General features: G+C 26.8%; 3 protein-coding genes across 5 annotated transcripts; 1 reads left to right on the forward strand and 2 right to left on the reverse strand.

Annotated features, from left to right (window-relative positions):
- Positions 1-251: 251 nt before the first annotated feature.
- LOC141531989 (uncharacterized) lies at positions 252-2,155 on the forward strand. 2 transcript variants are annotated; one of them, XM_074250131.1, is made up of 5 exons: positions 252-393; positions 488-707; positions 775-957; positions 1,050-1,340; positions 1,901-2,155. In XM_074250131.1, exons 1-5 carry the CDS (start codon positions 269-271, stop codon positions 2,153-2,155), a joined length of 1,074 nt encoding a protein of 357 aa, XP_074106232.1. In that variant the 5' UTR covers positions 252-268. The 2 variants fall into 2 exon arrangements, with proteins under 2 accessions (XP_074106232.1, XP_074106241.1); XM_074250140.1 differs by having other exon boundaries at positions 1,050-1,322.
- A 46-nt stretch (positions 2,156-2,201) lies between these two features.
- Positions 2,202-11,311, reverse strand: LOC141531959 (kinesin-like protein KIF19). Its single transcript, XM_074250075.1, has 12 exons — positions 9,348-11,311; positions 8,515-8,586; positions 7,403-7,702; positions 6,780-6,929; positions 6,453-6,668; positions 5,856-6,340; positions 4,779-4,954; positions 4,526-4,683; positions 4,232-4,445; positions 2,671-2,863; positions 2,413-2,556; positions 2,202-2,341 (listed from the first exon to the last, which is right to left on the reverse strand). Exons 1-12 carry the CDS (start codon positions 9,465-9,467, stop codon positions 2,260-2,262), a joined length of 2,310 nt encoding a protein of 769 aa, XP_074106176.1. The 5' UTR covers positions 9,468-11,311; the 3' UTR covers positions 2,202-2,259.
- Positions 11,312-11,460: 149 nt separating this feature from the next.
- LOC141531963 (pH-sensitive chloride channel 2) lies at positions 11,461-18,141 on the reverse strand. 2 transcript variants are annotated; one of them, XM_074250089.1, is made up of 8 exons: positions 17,920-18,141; positions 14,490-14,688; positions 14,169-14,398; positions 13,955-14,037; positions 13,008-13,163; positions 12,480-12,801; positions 12,235-12,421; positions 11,461-11,798 (listed from the first exon to the last, which is right to left on the reverse strand). In XM_074250089.1, exons 1-8 carry the CDS (start codon positions 18,006-18,008, stop codon positions 11,535-11,537), a joined length of 1,530 nt encoding a protein of 509 aa, XP_074106190.1. In that variant the 5' UTR covers positions 18,009-18,141; the 3' UTR covers positions 11,461-11,534. The 2 variants fall into 2 exon arrangements, with proteins under 2 accessions (XP_074106190.1, XP_074106199.1); XM_074250098.1 differs by having other exon boundaries at positions 18,005-18,100.
- Between the last annotated feature and the right edge of the window lie 212 nt (positions 18,142-18,353).

Consider the following 18,353-nt stretch of genomic DNA (forward strand, 5'->3'; position numbering starts at 1 on the left):
AAATATTTTAAATGAAAAATTTATTATATTTTTTTTCAATATTGTTTTAATTACAATTTCGAGCATCATTGAATTAAAATTAAGTACTTACTTCATTTCAGTATTGAGTAATGTATTTTAATTAATAACTAAATATTTATTTTAAGATAAATTGATAATGAGCCAACTTCAGTTGTTAATAAAAAACTAAATAATAAATTTTATATGAATTATAAAAAATATAAAAAAAAATATTATTGAGAAATGAAAAGGTGAAAAACCTTGAAAAATGGGCGGCGCGAGTAGTAGAGATAATTATAGAAAATCAATAGCGAATGAGCAGACATTAATAAAGAAAACGTGGGGAAAAATAGAAAATAATCTTCAGTATCATGCAAATGTTTTTTTTACCGAGTAAATTTTTTATTAATATATTTAAATAATTTATTTTAATTAATTATTTAAATGGTTGTTTATCCAAGCGTAATAATTGATTTTTATTTTATAGATTTTGCGAAGTTAACCCACAGTATATTAAGTACTTTACATTCGATCCGGACATGCCGTTGACCCTAGACGTAGATACAAGCAAAAAATTTATGACAATTATGGACACTATAGGATTTTTGTTGGTAAATTTTTTAAACAAACCCAAGCAAGTCAAACATATTATAGGATACGTTGCGATGATTCACAAGGACATGAATATTACCCGCATAGACATGACAGTAATCAACATTTTATTTTAAAAACAACAGTTCATCTATTTATATTATTATTTAAATTATTATACAGAATTTCAGTGAAAATTTAATTAAATACATAACATCAACATTTCCAAAGTTTATTACGAATGAGTATCAAAATATAATTGCTAAATACATAAAATATGTTACGGATGAAATCTCTCAGAGCATTGAAGATATTAAAAAAAATGAAATGCGTTTCAATTTAGTGTTCAGCAGACGTCATAACTGGGTGAGCTTAATCAGTAACAAGAGATACATTTGATGAAGATAATTATTGATTGATTCATAATTAATTAATTAATCAATTAAGTTATTAAATAGTTATTAACACACTGCTTATGTAAAGAAGAACTAATTTACGGATGTAAATTAGACTACTGGAATGAACGGAAGCGCGTATGGGAGGAGCGGCTAGAAGAGTGGAAGCTTAAAGTACGTACGCCGGTTGATTCATCAAAATGTTCTTCAACTGACGAAGATATAATGCCCATTGGGAAATCAAAAATTGAAGATACCACTCCAGATCGTCAAGGATCTTCTATTCATGTCTGGGAGCCACGAGATAGTTCTGGAACGGGAATTAGTAAAATTACGGTCCGTTTTTTAACTACGGTAATTATTTACAATTGGGGTTCACCCTATTTTTGGCCATATCTAGGTGAAAAATTAACATTTAAAAAATTTTTTTAATTTGGTTGTTTTTACGGCGCATTTACAATAAAGAATGCCGTGAAAGGAAAAAAAAAAAAAAAGATTTTGATAGCTTTTTTGCCTTCAAAAGTTGGAAAAAATTTTGGCTCTCATGTTTTTGGATAAAACTTCTATTTTATCTTTTTTTGATGTATATTTTTTTGAAAAGTACATAAAAAAACGAATAATTAAAAAAAAAAAGTTGCACAAATTTTTTTGAAAATTTGTATCATTTGTTAAAATTATTTTTTTATGTATTTTTAAAAAAAAAATATATATATATATATATATCAATAAAATGAAATAGAAATTTCGTTCAAAAAAATTAAAATTATAATAGTGGACGCCACTTGTAAATAATTACCCTAACTACTAGCAGTAAAATAAAAATAATAATTATTATTAATTATAATTATAATTTATATAATTTATTGCTAACAATATTACATATCAGTTACCTCTCTTTTAATTTCTTCACACAGGATGACAGCATTCAGTTTTCTCCAAATCGTAGGCGCGTTATCGTGAGGACAAAAAAATCTGGACAAACTAATTATGACATAATTGAAACAAGTAATTTAACAGATCAGTCAGCCAGACCGCAATTATCCGTTAAAGAAAAAATATTTGAAAATCAGCCGACAGCTTCTACATCTGCAATGCCCTCTTCGCCGGTCGTTGATTCAGAGGCCAGAAAACGACGTCGTCAACGCACATCAACTCTCAATAATGATTAATCGCTATCATTATTAGTTTAAATTTATAAAATTTTAATATTTTCAGGTACTAGTAGCTTGTTATAGCTAATTTTATTTATTCACTGATTATTTAGGAAAGAAAATTATCCCTTCAATCGTGAGTCACGTAAACTCTTTGGTGAATTTACATTATTATCACTTGCGACTCTCCGTAATTTATTTTCTCTGAAATAAATATATGTTACAGTAAAAAGGTCGAATCTTTATCTGGATAAAAATTATTTGGTGAAACTTACTGATTTTTTCGCTTGGAGTTAGATATCGGTGGGAAGAAAACAGATGGAGATATTAATGGACGCACGACTGGACCCATAACATTTTCAATTTCCTGTGGCTCTGGTATTGGTGGTAACGGCGATTCCCAATCAGAATCCGTAGAGCTTAAATAAATAACAACAGTATTTTTGGCATCAAATAAATAATTTTCACAGAGTAAAGTTTACTCATTGTTATTTATTTTAGTTTATAAAAAGAGATAACGAATGATAAGTTACCTGCTCGGTAATCTTGTGTCATCAAGGCTCTCAAAATGAATGCCACGATTTATTGGTGGCAGACGGTTATTAAATAGCATGGAAGATACTGATAAATCAACTAAATTACTATCATTGTAAGCAGCAGCATGGATTTCTTGTTGGTACATTATATACAATTCTTGTAAATCCGACGGAAGAGATAGTTTACCATCTAAAAATTTTTCAGGCGAAGAAACTAAATTTAATCGTTATTTTTTATAAGAGTTCCTATAAGGAGAGACTAGAACATAACTTTCAGTCTCAAAAATTTTGATTTTTTTTTTCTCAGAAAAATAACAGTAAGGTAAAAGACCCAGTAATTGACACTGGCCTAGTTGTTTAACACTTTCAATTTTATTCTAATTAAATAAATAAAATTTTCTGAAAAATCCAATTATCTTAAAAATTATATTTATTAATTTAGCTGAGTTGCCAGTGTAAAAAAAATTGTACTAAAAAAGTCATAAGCTTAAGATCCTAAACGTGACACAATTTAGGACATTTTATTGACTAATTTATGATACCAAACCGAAATGAAATTTCGATTTTAGAAAAATATTGTCGCAATTACTCAGAGAAAAAATATTGTAAAAAGTACTTTTATGAATTTTAGTACACTTTTATGACGACTTTAGGATATTTTTATGACAATTTTAGGATACTATTATGAATTTTAGGACACTTTTATGATAATTTTAGGACAATTTTAGGATACTTTTATGACAATTTTAAAATACTTTTATGAAAATTTTCATAAAAGTATTTTAAAATTGTCATAAAAGTGTCCTAAAATTGTCATAAGTGTCATAAAATTGTCATAAAAGTATCCTAAAGTCGTCATAAAGGTTTAGTTTATTGATAAATTATGCCAAGGCAATTGCCGAATAGCAAAGAGTAAATATACATAAAATTTTTACATTATAGTGCAATTTAACTTATAAACATTTAGAATGTTTTACATAATAATATTCTTAGATAGGTCATAATGATATATAATACATTATGATAAGTATAAAAATTTAATTTATAATGAATTAACTAACAATTTTTAAAGTGTACTAATATTCATGAAAGTGTCCTAAAATTGTCATAATATTATTTTTATATTTTACATAAAAGTATCCTAAAATTATCATAAAAGTATCCTAAAATTGTCATAAAAGTACTTTTTACAATATTTTTTCTCTGAATAATTGCGACAATATTTTTCTAAAATCGAAATTTCATTTCGGTTTGGTGTCATAAATTTGTCATAAAAATGTCCTAAATTGTGTCACGTTCAAGATCCTAAGCTTATGACTCTTTAGAACAATTTTAGGACAATTTTTTTTTTACATGGGTGATTTGTTTTTTTTTTTTTTTTTTTTTAAATTAAAATAAAATTGCAAGTGGTACAATAACTGGGTCTTTTACCTTACTTTAACTGTAATTTTCTAAAAATAATTTCTAAGATAGTTCATTATGTTCTAAATAATTTTTACAACAAAATTAAAGCTGTTATTCTTCGACTAAAATATAAAAATAAGTATTTAAAAATTACCTTCCATAATTCTACGCTGGCGAGTAATAATTTCATCAGAAATTTGCCGCTGACGATCATACCTTAGTAGCAAAAGTTCTCTCCTTCTTAGTTCATGCTGTTTAACCAATCGTTCACTTTGCAGCATCATTTTGTCAGCTTCTAACTCATGAACTCTGAGCATTAACGCTAACAGCTCACGCTCTTCTTCTGAATTTATTCTAGCCGGCAATTCCTACAAATAAAATATCTCATTAACTTTAATAATCCTTAGTTTAAATAATTAAATTAATATTTAAATATTTATTAAATTACATTTTCAAGAGACGCACTCCGCTGCCGACAATTTTCCAATTCCCGTTCAGTTATCGCTCGGATTTCAATATAACGCTCTTGTTCCTTATTTATTTCCGACAATTCCGTCCAAGCTTGTTGCACAGTAATATCGTTTATTTCATACTCTTCACCTAAATCTAAAAAATTACCATTTTAATTGTTTCACCAAAGTTTTATAAATAAAATATTTCTAAAAATAATCTCTAATTTATAAAACACATAAAGTAACTACCTTCGCTTTCAGTTTCATCAATCTGGCTATCAGCGCTAGATCTCCGTCTGGTATTTTCTTTACTTGCTTTATAAAGTTTATTATTCCTAGACTCCCAGTGTGAAATAATTGCATGCTGTTGTTCAGCAGCTATATTAAGACCCAGTAGATGACTATCTAATTCCATGAGTTTACGCCTACAAAAGTAAAAATAGACCACAAATGACATGGACCATAATTTAACTTTATTCCTACCCCGCATTAATTAAAACTAGCAACCTTGCAGTCACTATGTGACTGCCACGACTAGTGAACAATAAATAAATAAAATTTTGCTTTATTAAATAATAAATTTTGTTAAATTGCACTGTAATTTCTTAAATATTGACGATTTTAAAGATATAAGCTCATCTTGATGTTACACTCATCAAGAGCTTTCATTTGAGTACCCACATGCATTTTGATATATTTTTCATATATTCATATATATATAAAAATATATAAAATATATGAAAAATTGATGTGGGTACTCAAATGAAAGTACTTGATGAGTGTAACATCAAGATGAGCTTATATCTTTAAAAATGTCAATATTTCAAAAGATACAAGGTCATTTCTTAAATATTGACGATTTTAAAGATATAAGCTCATCTTGATGTTACTCTCATGAAGAGCTTTCATTTGAGTACCCACATGCATTTTCATATATTTTTCATATATACATATATATAAATATATAAAATATATGAAAAATTGATGTGGGTACTCAAATGAAAGGTCTCGATGATTGTAACATCGGGATGAGTTTATATATTTAAAAATGTCAATTGTTCATAAGAAACAAGGTCATTTCTTAATTATGTATCTAGAGATAGAGCATTTTCGAATGCAGCTTAAATGCTTGTCATAATGAATTGACTATCGGTAAAAATGATATGGAATCTTGAAAAGGCACAAATTCAAGTCAAGACCTTTGCAATGACACTAAATTTCACTAAAAAAACCGATTTTAACATACGACTATCCTGGATACAAAACTTTTCTTATTCTCTTAAATTAATAATATAGATTAAATAAAATCAAAAGTATAATAATCACCTTAGCCGCATTTGTTCTTTAAATGCAGAAACAATTTTTTCACGCAAAGATCTCAGATCATTAACTTTGGTTGTACTAATCCTTTCTTGTGTTTGAGGTCTTCCGATGTCAGGTCTTTCAGTATCATGCATTTTATTTCTAAGTCTCGAGATTTCATTTTTTAAATCGCTGATTATATCACGGTATTGCGAGACATGATAATTTACATCAACGATATTTTGTTCAGCTTTAGTAGTGATCCGATTAGCACGATCAGCGTACATCAAGGTATTTTTACTTTCTTCGCGATGAATACCGGAGGGTGAAACATGAGCAATCATCACAGTCCGACAATTACCCCCAAGGGCATCCTTCAAAAGCCTTGTAAGCTTAGAATCTCGGTAGTTAACATAACGCGCACCACCAGACAATGCTGTTATGCAATTACCGAGCGCTAAAAGGGATCGATTAATATGAGCACCCTCTTGGAGACGTTTTCCTTGGTTCTAAAAAATATTTCAATGAATTATTAATTAATAAATTAATAAATTAATAAATTAATTGATTTTTTTCGTTGATTGATTGACTGAAGAAATAAATGAATAATAGATAAGTTACCTTTGTTTGTTTTGCTCTTTCGGAACCAGCAAGATCAATCATAAAAAGTTTACCCTGCTTGACACGTGCCCGATGTCGAAGGTCACGACCAGACGATGGCCTCGTTGTTTGCTTCACTACGACGTTAAGTAAAGCATGGCTACGAGATGACGTTTCATTAGCAGCTGTCGGCTCAACAGTCCGTGCTTTGTTGCCTTGGTGTAACAATTTCATTACCTGAAAGTTGATCGTTCATCACTATCTATGATTACTTATCTAATTTAATTAAATTCCTCGAAAATAAAATTAAGGAGAAAAAAATAGTTTGCAATTTTAAAACTCAATTACCTCTTCCGTTGAATTTATCGAAACTTCAGTGAGCCCAGTGATTTGTATATTGCGACCTCGCGAGTCGTCACGCAACTCCAAGTAACCAGTATTTGGATTCAACAGGTCGCGAATATTTTCATTGTATATCTCAAGATATGACATTATTACCTGATTGAAATTAATTGTTTATTTTATTTTTAATTCAATTACTTATTTTTATTATTCAGTTACATTGATAAAAAAATGTAATTTTTTTTTTAGAGTAAATAATTAATAGTTAAATTTTGATGATGTTTAGCAGACATCAAACAATTAAAACAATCTTCAATAATTAAATTACAATGAAAAAAAATTTAGCAAAAAAATTCCACTTGTAGAAAATTAAAAAAAAAACATTGTTAGTGCAAATTTGAAAAAATATTTTTTTGTAATTATTTTGAAGGACATTAAAGTTAGCAGTCACTTGACTATTTTTTAATAAACAAACTTCTTCCCAAAAATTATTTTTAAATAATTCCATTTTTAATTTTATAAGATTTCAATTTTTTTTTTGCCTCATCTATTCGTTAAAAAAATTATTAAATATCTGCGAAATTAATGTTCATCTAATTCTAGTGTCATAAATTTTGAGAAAACTTTACCTCAACATCAACGTCATTTGAAAGTCTTCGTGCTGCTAAAAAAATATCATTCAACGCCCGAACCATAACACCAGGCTCTTCAGCACTGCCGACCATCGTGTGTGTTTTCCCTGCCCCAGTGGCACCATATGCAAAAACAGTTGCATTATATCCGTCGATTATATCTTGCACCAGTGATTTAGTTGTTCCTTCGTAAACTGCTTCTTGCGATGAATCTTCGCCTAACACTAAATCGTACAAATATTGCTTAGGTGAAGCGCGTTTTTGTTTGTCTGTTTCTAAGTCATCCACCATGACCATCTATTAAAGTAATATCCATAATTAATTAATTAATTACTGTAAACTGAGAAACAAAATTTGTTTTGGAAAAAATGGGTTTTTTTTTGACAAGAAATTAATTTGTTAGAAATTTTTTAAAATTTTATTTCTTAGCTGAAAAAATAAAAATTGTTCTCACAATTTGAAAAAAAGTTTAGGAAATTAAAATTTAATTTAAGAAAAAAATTTGTTCAGAAAAATTATTTTTAAAAAATTGCATTTTTAATTTATTAAAATTTCTATGTGTCAATTTTTTTTCTCATTCTTTTTGCCATAATTTATTTATTACAAAAATTTTTTAAATTATCAAATATCTGCTAAATTAATTTTCATAAAAATTTTCTAGATTTGGGATAAAACAAGGAAAATTAATTTAGCAGACATTTTATTTTTTTTAGAAATTTAACAAATAAATTATGGCAAAAAAATGAGAAAAAAAATTGACATATAGAAATTTTAATAAATTAAAAATCCTATTTTTGTGAAATAATTTTTTGGAACAAATTTGTTTGAATAAAAAATGGGTCAAGTGACTACTAACTTTAATGTCATCATAAAATAAGTTTGGATAAAGATTTTAAATCCTCTTTTTTTTTTTTTTTCTATCTAGAAAACTTTTTTCCAACAAGAAAGTTATCATAAGAATTTTTATTTCTTCAGCTGAGAAATAAAATTGTTAAAAATTTCTAACAAATTAATTTCTTATCACAAAAATGTCCATATTTTTTCAAATAAATTTTTTCTCTGTCTAAATGATTTAAAAATCACTTGAATCCTAAATATTATTGATTTACCTTATTATTAATAGCATGCAGCACTCTTGGATCGGCTTCATCTTGTCCGAGCGGTCTAATTCGTACAACCACCTAAAATGAATAATATAAAAAGAATAAAAAAGCTGTTTCTCTTGACTTTTTTTTTTCTCACTACTAATACTGATATTATTTCAATTATGGCCAATTGATTTTTCCTGTGACCTCGAGTTTATCCGTAATTCCGGGAGTTTATTATATTACTAACAATTTATCGTAAGAACAACGACCCAATATCGATCAATTGAGTCTATTGCAGTTGTCTGCTTGCATGTTTGTTCTTTTCAAGTTAATTACTTATCATTATTCATTATGTCTATTGCATCGTTCAGTATTTTTCCTTTACTTCATACTATTTACTTATTTTTTTTTAATAATAATAAAATAAACACAAAATTTTTTCAGATTTTTATATTCATTAAATACAATATTAAAGTTAGCCGAAATTTTTTATTTTTTTATTTATTAAATTATAACGAAAAGATATTTTTGAAAAATTGCATGTGTAATTTTTAAAATTTTCTACATGTGAAATTTTTTCTTTTAATTTTTTTTTAAATAATTTTTCAATAAAATAAATTATTAAAACTTTTAAATGTCGGCTAACTTAATTTTCATTAATTAAATTATTAAAAAATTCATGAAGAAATAAAAAAAAATTTTTTTATCATAATTTTTTAATTAAAAAAAAAAAAAATGTCAAATGTCAGCTAATTTAAGTATCATTTTTTTAGCAAAAGTTTTTTACAACAATAAATGTTAAAAAAATGTTTAATTATATTATTAAGTAATTAAAAAATAATTTATTGACTTACCACCAATTTTTCAGGAACAGAACGTCTCTCAACCCGGTCTTTAAAATTTCTAGTACTACCACTGGAACTACTACCACTTCCGCCGCTTCCACTGCTACCGAATTGTGTCATATTCATCATAAAAATGATAATCAACAGCCAGTGAATTATTAAACGTCATTTATGTTTAAAAAAAAATGATTTCAACTTGTATTAAGCCACATTAATTTCACAATTTAATTTCCCGAGTAATTATCAATTAAAATAATAAATTGTAAATAATAAAATTACCGTCTACAGAAATGAATCAGGATATAGATAACAGATAATCTGAATGTTATTATTAATGAAATGATTAATAACTTGTGAAGAAAGTTATTTAAATTTGAGCCGCGTCCCCGAGAAGAAATAAGTGTATCAAGATCACGTTATTAATGTCCCAGAAAGTTTAAGCCGTGTCACTGACTATAAGTGAGGGTGAGAAGAGTAAGAGTGCCAAGGGCTTTAACTACTCAAACACGCGATATAATACTTATATTATTATTATTAAGAATTCATATTAATGGGTAAAATATATTTTACTTGTCGGAACAAAATACATGTGTACTACTCAAGCGACTACCGCTGACTGACCACTAAAGCTTTCATCACCTGGTCTACACCTATATTAACAACTCCGGACTCTACGCTTGGAAAACATTTAAATGCGCGAGCATTTTTATTTTTCATTCCATATGCAATATAATTATAACTATACACATAGACATTAGTAAGCCCGTATAAATATCTTTATACTTTCTTTTTAACTTGTTAGAGTTTTATAATTTTGATCTAGCCCCTATACTCATTATCCAGACTCTATATATTTACCTAGCGCTTAACTTTGTCATATAATATATGCGTAATTATTTTTTCTATTTATTATAAGCTGTCTAGTTAGTTAGCGTTTATAAATAAGTACTTTTAAAGTGCGAATTATAATTCCTGCATTTGCAATTTAAATAGTTTTAACTTTAATGGCTTATCGTTTTGTCGTAAATTATAAACTTAGACTTTTTTTAAATTCATTAAAATTCAAATAATATATATATATGATTTTTTTTTCTCTGCAATTAACATTTAGATTTGTTCTATGCACAACCGGTCGATATTCACGGAAAGAGTAATTGTATTCGTAAATTATTAACGCACTTTTAATCTTTCAATCTTTTTTATTTTTTCTACATATTTATCTAACAAATAACATTTTTTTTATGTATATTTTTTTAAAATATAAGTGAAAAAAATAAAAATAGTTAAATAACAATGTTTGACACCATTTAAAGTATCTTGTGAATTAGGAAAGAAAATATGAAAGAAAAAATATGCGTTGCGTGAGTCACGAAATTTTTATTAGAGATCGATAGCCTCGAGATGATGACCTTCAGTATTTCACCTCAAGTTTCTTATTATTTTTTTTTTTATTATATATTTTTTATTATATTTTAGTGAGCTGTTAGGTCAGTAAGAGTTCATATAAAAATTCCCATTGTTGAAATAAAGACTGACCGAGGGAGATTCGTATCTAGTTTTAAACACGCAACTAAAAGTATAGATGTTCAAGTCCATACTCATGTTCATGTCTACGGTTACATTTGTAAGGATACAATTGCCGATAGTTTTTAAACTCAAAACAGGTACAATATTTAATTTTATACTTCTTAAATCGTTAAATCATCACTGTACTGATTTAATAATCTATTATAATTTTACAGGAAATTAAAAATCATCAAATTAAATAATCATAGACGGAAAAAACAAGATGACACTGGATATCATCCTAGATTATACTGAGTGAAAATTTTTTTTAGATAGTAGCTAGTATAATCTAGATTACAATGAGTATAATCCAGATTACAATAACTATAATCCAGATTAAAATAACTATAATCCAGATAACAATGACTATAATCCAGATTATAATTAGTACAATCCGGATTACAATGAGTATAATCCAGATTTTTCTAGCTACTATCTTAAATTTTTTTTACCACAGATATCACTGAGTATAATCTAGGATGATATCTAGTGTTATCTTGTTCTTTCCGTGTAGACTCCTCTTGATTATTTAAGACACGCAGAAATGATCGAGTGATTTATTGTTTTTTTTTTTTTTTTTTTTTTTTTTTTAATAAATATGTAAAAAAAATTTTTGATGAAACTGAAAATTTAAATCCAGATAAATGACCAGTAGAGGATATTGAAGATGAGAAAAGCTGCTGGGAAGACGATTCTACTTCGCCGATCGATCCATTGAGCTATTTGTTGAGGTGTCATTGTAGTAAAATTGTGCAATTTAGCGAGAGTCGGTCGCCGGGTGAATGATTTAGGTGGAGGCGACGGCGTACTCTCAATTGTCATTACGCTACCACTTGAAAAATCACGCTCATCTTCTATTCTCACCGCCGGTATGGTTATTGTACTGGGAAAACTCTGAAAATATCCAAATAAAAATTATTTATAATTATTTATGACATTAAAGTTAGCAGTCACTTAACAACTTCTTAATTTTAGTTAACAAAAAAATTTTTTACAAAAAATTAGAAGAAAAAATTGCAGTTTTAATTTTTTCAAATTTCTACATATCAATTTTTTTTTTGCCATAATTTATTTGCTACAAAATTATTAAACATATGCTAAATTAATTTTCATAAATATTTTTATTTATGGATATTTAATTATTGTCAATAGAGCTGAAATTTAAGTGAATTATTTATAAAAATTGATTACTAAATTCTCAGATATTATGCAGATTATAATCACGTGTTGGCTTTTGATTAAAAAGTAATATGATTACATCAAGTGATAAAATATAGTTTACCTGCGAAAAAAGCTACCGATCAAATAAAAATAATGATTAACAACTTACATGTACTGTTAAATAATTCTGACTCGAAAAATCGTTGCCGTTGAGCCGGTTGTGATCGAGAGAAGACCATGATCGTGACCGTTCAAGATTTGTTGTGTTCTTTTGAAATTGTTTTCTTGCTAGACGGGGCGTTAAAGTTGATTTTAAAATATATTTGCTGTTTACTTTTTTCAGAGGTACATTTTTTCTGTAATTAAAAAATTAAATAATATTTAACAATAATATTAATAATTTATAAAACTTACTTTCGACGATAAATAGTATTGACGAATGCAAATTCAACCATCGCAGCAAAAAGAAAAATAGTGCATCCAAGGAACCAAATTTCGCTGGCCTTGATGTACGAAACTTTCGGTAATGAATTTTCTATTTTTGACGCCAAAGTCATGAATGCCAATATTGTATTAGTTCCTAGAACGATTCTCGGTGGACTGGCGTCTACATGAAGCCAAAACGATACCCAGGAAATAACAACAATCAATACCGATGGTATATAATAGTCCATTACAAAAAATCCCATTTCTCGTGCAAGTTTAAATGTGATGCTAATAGAACTAAAGTTACCAGCTAGAAAAAAGCATCAAGACATGTACTTTAATGCTGTTATTATTTATGTAAATTTAAATCTAATATATATTTAATAAGTATATTAGATGTATGAGTTTATGGATATGGATATGGATATCATAATAACTTTAAATGATTGTTTTGCGTCATTTGCAAAAACTAGCTTGTGGTCAGTCAGCCTGTGAAAAATCGATTGTTCAATTTACCAAAGTGACCGTAATGTTGCTGTGCCGCAGTGTAGGAGACCTCAGTCTCATTAACCCACTTTTCAACCAGTCGATACTCTGTTAAATGCAATTCTTTGGACAGTACTATTGGCGATTCATCCCAGTCTAATTTCATATCTTGGGCGCTGTGAGTCCCTGAAATAAAAATTATTTTTTTATGATACAAATTATAGATGAAAATTAAGTTAGCCGATATCTTAAAATTAAAAAAATTTTTTTTGTTGAATTATTACAAAAAAATAAAATTTCATTTGTAAAAAACTTGAAAAACTTTAAGTTTAATAAAAAAAATTTTTTTTTTCCAATTTAATTAATAAAAAAATTAAAACATCAATAAAACTGAAATTAGCAGATATCTGAAAATTTTTGGAATTTTTATAACAAATTGTAAAAAAAATATGCAATTACAATTTTTTTTAATTTTTACATATGGATTTTTTTTGCTCAATTTTCTTCACTATAGTAAGAGAAAAAATGTCTTTTGAAAAAAATAGGTATTGTTATGACAAGAAATTAATTTGCTGAAAATTTCTAATAAAATTATTTCTTAGCTGAAGAAATAAAAAATTTTTCCCACAGTCATTTTTTTATGGAAAAAAATTTTATAAAATTGAGAAAAACCAATTTTGAATGAAAATTCGCAAGTTGTCTATCTAAAATTATTTCTTTCCAAATCTAGAAAACTTTTTTTTTAAGAAGAAAGTTACTGTGAGAATTTGTTCAGAGAAGAAATAAAAATATTGGAAATTTTTTCTAAAAATTTGCACTTACAATTTTTTAAAGTTTTTAATTAAATGTGTAATTTTTTTTAATGTAATTAAATTGTCATACAATTCTAAAAAATCGGTTAGATGTCTGTTAAATTTAGTATAATTAAAAATAATTAATTTAAATGAATGCATCGAAGATTTATTAAGATTACTTACAACTTTCAAATATCAGGGGGCATTCCTGTACATCAAAGGGAAATTTTTCCAGGCGAAGTGCACAGTTCAAGGTAGCTTCGAGTCTAAAGACATATATTTATACACTGACATTGTATTCATTTTACTTTCAGATATCACATCAATCGATTAACCAGTTATGTGTATTATAGCTTCTGTTGATGTTTGAAGATAACTTAGTACTATTTTTTCGTACCTGGTATTAAGGATGACCATGCCGGTCGGATCGATAGATATCAGCAAATCTTTAACACCATTCCCCATTATGACGGAAGTCCTTTCATTGGAGACAAACACTGTCGGTGTCCATATTAAATTATGTTCTGACTGGCCACCGAAAATTTGAGTATATTTCGGGGCTATCTCGGAGTACCGGAGTCTTGAATCGCGATAACGAAATTGAAGCATCATATGAACGTCAAATTGCTAATTGGAAAGAAGAAATCATTTTATTTTATTTATTAATAGATTACGATTAAACTTATAAATTTATTCATTGTTTTAAAATGTTAATTACTAGTGTCTTGGCCATATTTGACTTTATTGTATATATATTGGCCCTGCAGGCAACGTGAATTGGGTCACTAGCATTGATTTCACCGGGTGGTCTAACCATCTTATCGTAACGACAATCATTTGTCAGTTCCTTAAGCAGTTCTGTTTGTGTTAATGTGTTTTCTGTAGTAATTGGATGACAACTATTACTTTCGACGGCTCTAAAAAAAAATAAAAGAAAAAATTACGCTCAAGTTAACAGACACTTTTTTAATAAATAAATAAAAAAAAAAAAAAAATAGACTAGGTATCATTTTTTAAAGCTTTTGATGATGGAATTTTTTAAGTAAATCTTTCTTGATATAATTTATTTGTTAAAAAAAAGTGATGGAAGCATAAGATGCCTCAGTTTTAGGGTCATATAAAAATGACATAATTTTTTGATTTTTCTTGAAAAATAGACGAAGTATATAAACTTATTTTTAAAAAAATGCATTTATCTATATGATTAAGAAAATAAAAAAAAATTGTCTTCAGGATAGAGTCAGTATATGATAAAGTCGGTTTTTTTAGTGAAATTTAGTGTCATTGCGAAGGTCTTGACTTGAATTTATGCCTTTTCAAGTTTTCATATACTTCTCACCGATAGCCAATTTATGATGATAAGTATTTAGGCTGCATTCGAAAATGCTCTATTTCTAGATACATAATTAAGAAATGCCCTTGCATTTTGTAAAATATTGACATTTTTAAAAATATAAGCTCATCCCAATGTTACACTCATCGAAGTCTTTCATTTAAGTATCGACATCAATTTTTCATATATTTTTTATACATTCATATATATATATATATGAAAAATATATGAAAATGCATGTGGGTACTCAAATGAAAGCTCTTGATGACTGTAACATCGGGATGAGCTTAAATCTCTAAAAACGTCAATATTTAAGAAAGTGCAGTTCAATTTGACATAATTGAGAAATGACTTTATATCTTGCAAAATATTGACATTTTTAAAGATATAAGCTCATCCCGATATTACACTAATCGAGACCTTTCATTTGAGTACCCACATGCATTTTCATATATTTTTCATATATATATATATATATATATATATATATATATATATATATATATATATATATATAAATATATATATATATATATATATATATATATATATATATATATATAGGGCGCGCAGTAGCCTATCGGATCCGGCCCTTGCTTTCCAAAATGCATTGGACCGGGTTCGAGTCCGGCGTACACCAATGAATAATTTCAATAATTAAGTGTATTATTCTGCTGAGCCTAAAAAAGTTAAAAACGAGTTCCAATCTCAAAAGTCCCCCCCTAGTAAGTCGCTCATGACCTTAGTAGTTTATGCGACTTTAAATAAAAAAAAAATATATATATATATATTTAAATATATGAAAAATTGATGTGGGTACTCAAATGAAAGTTCTTGATGAGTGTAACTTCGGGATGAGCTTATATCTTTAAAATCGTCTATAGCTAAGAAAATACGGTGCAATTTAACAAAATTTATTATTTAATAAAGCAAAATTTTATTTATTTATTGTTCACAAGTCACAGCAGTCACATAGTGACTGCAAGGTTGCTAGTAAATATAAATTTATAATTTTTTTATAAAATTTTCTTCCTTTAATTTATATGTTAAAAAGATTGTAAAAATTATTAAATGTTTCTTGATTTCAGTATCATAAATAAAATGATACTGAAGTAATCAGATACTTGAAAATTTTTTGATTTTCCATAAAAAATGGACTAAATGTAAAAAAATATTTTTTTAATTAAATTTATAATTTTTTAGAGCTTCCGAAGATTGGATTTTTTAAATAAATTTTTCCTCCTATAATTTGTCTAGTACTGAAATACTATATTTATCTGTTAAAAAAAATTATTAAATGTCTCTCAATTTCAGTATCATTCAAAAATGACACTGAAGTAACCAGACACTTGGCAATTTTTTGATTTTTCTTAAAAAATAGACTAGGTATAAAAAAATATTCTTAAAAAATTGCAATTATAATTTTTATAGAGTTTCTAAAGATGGGATTTTTTAAATAAATTTTTCTTGCTACAATTTATCTATTAAAAAAAATTATAAAAATTATTTAACATCTTTCAATTTCAGGATCGTAAGCAAAAATTATGTTTGATTTTTTTTGCAGCAATACTATGCTTCAATTACTAATTATTAAATTGCAAATAGTTTCTGGATGACACATAGCAATATTTAGATAGCAAGTAAAAAATTAAATTTGCTAATTAACATTCATCAAAGTATTTGAGTGACAAATAAGCCTTTTGTATAAACACTCGTATGATATGAATTATCTGAATGTTGAAAATATTTTTAATACCATTAATCTTTTTGATAAATTATATACATTTTATGTTTCGTCACCGATGTGTTTTAAATAATTTAATTTTTTAAATTATAATGTGATAGTTTGATATAATTAGTTAGGTGCAGAGAATATGTAAAAATATATAAAATACAGTTCGAAGCAGGATGATACATTTTGCGCGTGATTCCTAATGAAACAAACAATTTGCGTCATAATTAAATATGCGTTAAGTCTTTTATGGTTGATAGCAACAATGATAAAAAAAATATTTTTCTTTATTTCGATAATTTTCTTTTTTGTTAATAATTTATTTTTTATTTGAACGTTGATTTATTTTAATTAATGATAGTTTTTCAATTGACAAAATTAATATTTTTATTGTATTATAACTTTGTTTGCGCAAGTGAGTTCTATTTTTCATTTGGATTTTATATTTTTGACATTATTTATTCAGAACACCTTGAATATTTTAAGCGATTAGAAAAAAATAATTTTATAATTTTTTAAATAATTAATAATTTTATAACTTAAAATTTTTTAATAAATTTTATAAATTTTTTTTCAAATTAAAAAATTAATTCTTGCAAAATTGATTATAACTGCAAATAATTAATTTTTATGCATTAGTTAAATTATCCAAGTAAAAAAAAATCTAATTAAAAATCTAGTTTTGTGTAATGACTTTGACATAGAGAAAATGTTCCCAGAGTCCTTCAAATCAACCGTTTATTTTTCTTCACAATAGAAAATACGGCACTACGTCACGCGCTAATGGTCTTTCAAAAAATGATATTATTTGTAACTATTAACCAATCTATAAATTACCCAATAATTTACTGCAATTGACATAAAACTATAATTATTGTTCAATAAATAAATAAATAATTATCTGCATAAACCACAAAAACCACAAGAAATTCCATAAACGTGTTTAACATAAAATATAAAAAAAAAAAAAAAATAATTATTATTTAAATAAAAGATAAAGATTTTATTTTTAAACAATAAAACCTCAAGATTTATGAGTTGATGAAAAATAAATGAATTTATCATTTAAAATAAATAACTCACGTAGTTGAAGCACTTAGTACGGAATAAATATTAATTACTAAAATAGTTGTTGATAATTTAATAAAATAAATAACATTGCACCCACACATTATACTATTGATTGTTAATATAAAAATATCCTCGCGTTTGAAAACGAGCTGTAAGACTCGGACCGACTGTAACAACTGGAGCCTAACTCTGCGGTGTTGTTTTTCAGGTGGTGGCTTTGAGCAGGTAAATTTGCTGATGTAAAAAAAAAATAACCGCAGCCAAACGTTGATCCCACTCAAACTTATGATATACAATTGTAATTACCGCTGTTTGAATTTGTTGCGCTACGTGTTAAAATATTAGTCATTCACCAAACGTTTACAAGCAAACATATTTACATGCTATACAAACTAAATAAACAGTACGTATGGTAAAAATTAAAAGACGCCCGAAGAGAAGACAGT

This window comes from Cotesia typhae, unplaced genomic scaffold, assembly GCF_013202065.1.
Source record: "Cotesia typhae breed Kobodo isofemale line unplaced genomic scaffold, CoteBio_Ctyphae contig_119, whole genome shotgun sequence".
Classification (NCBI taxonomy): domain Eukaryota; kingdom Metazoa; phylum Arthropoda; class Insecta; order Hymenoptera; family Braconidae; genus Cotesia; species Cotesia typhae.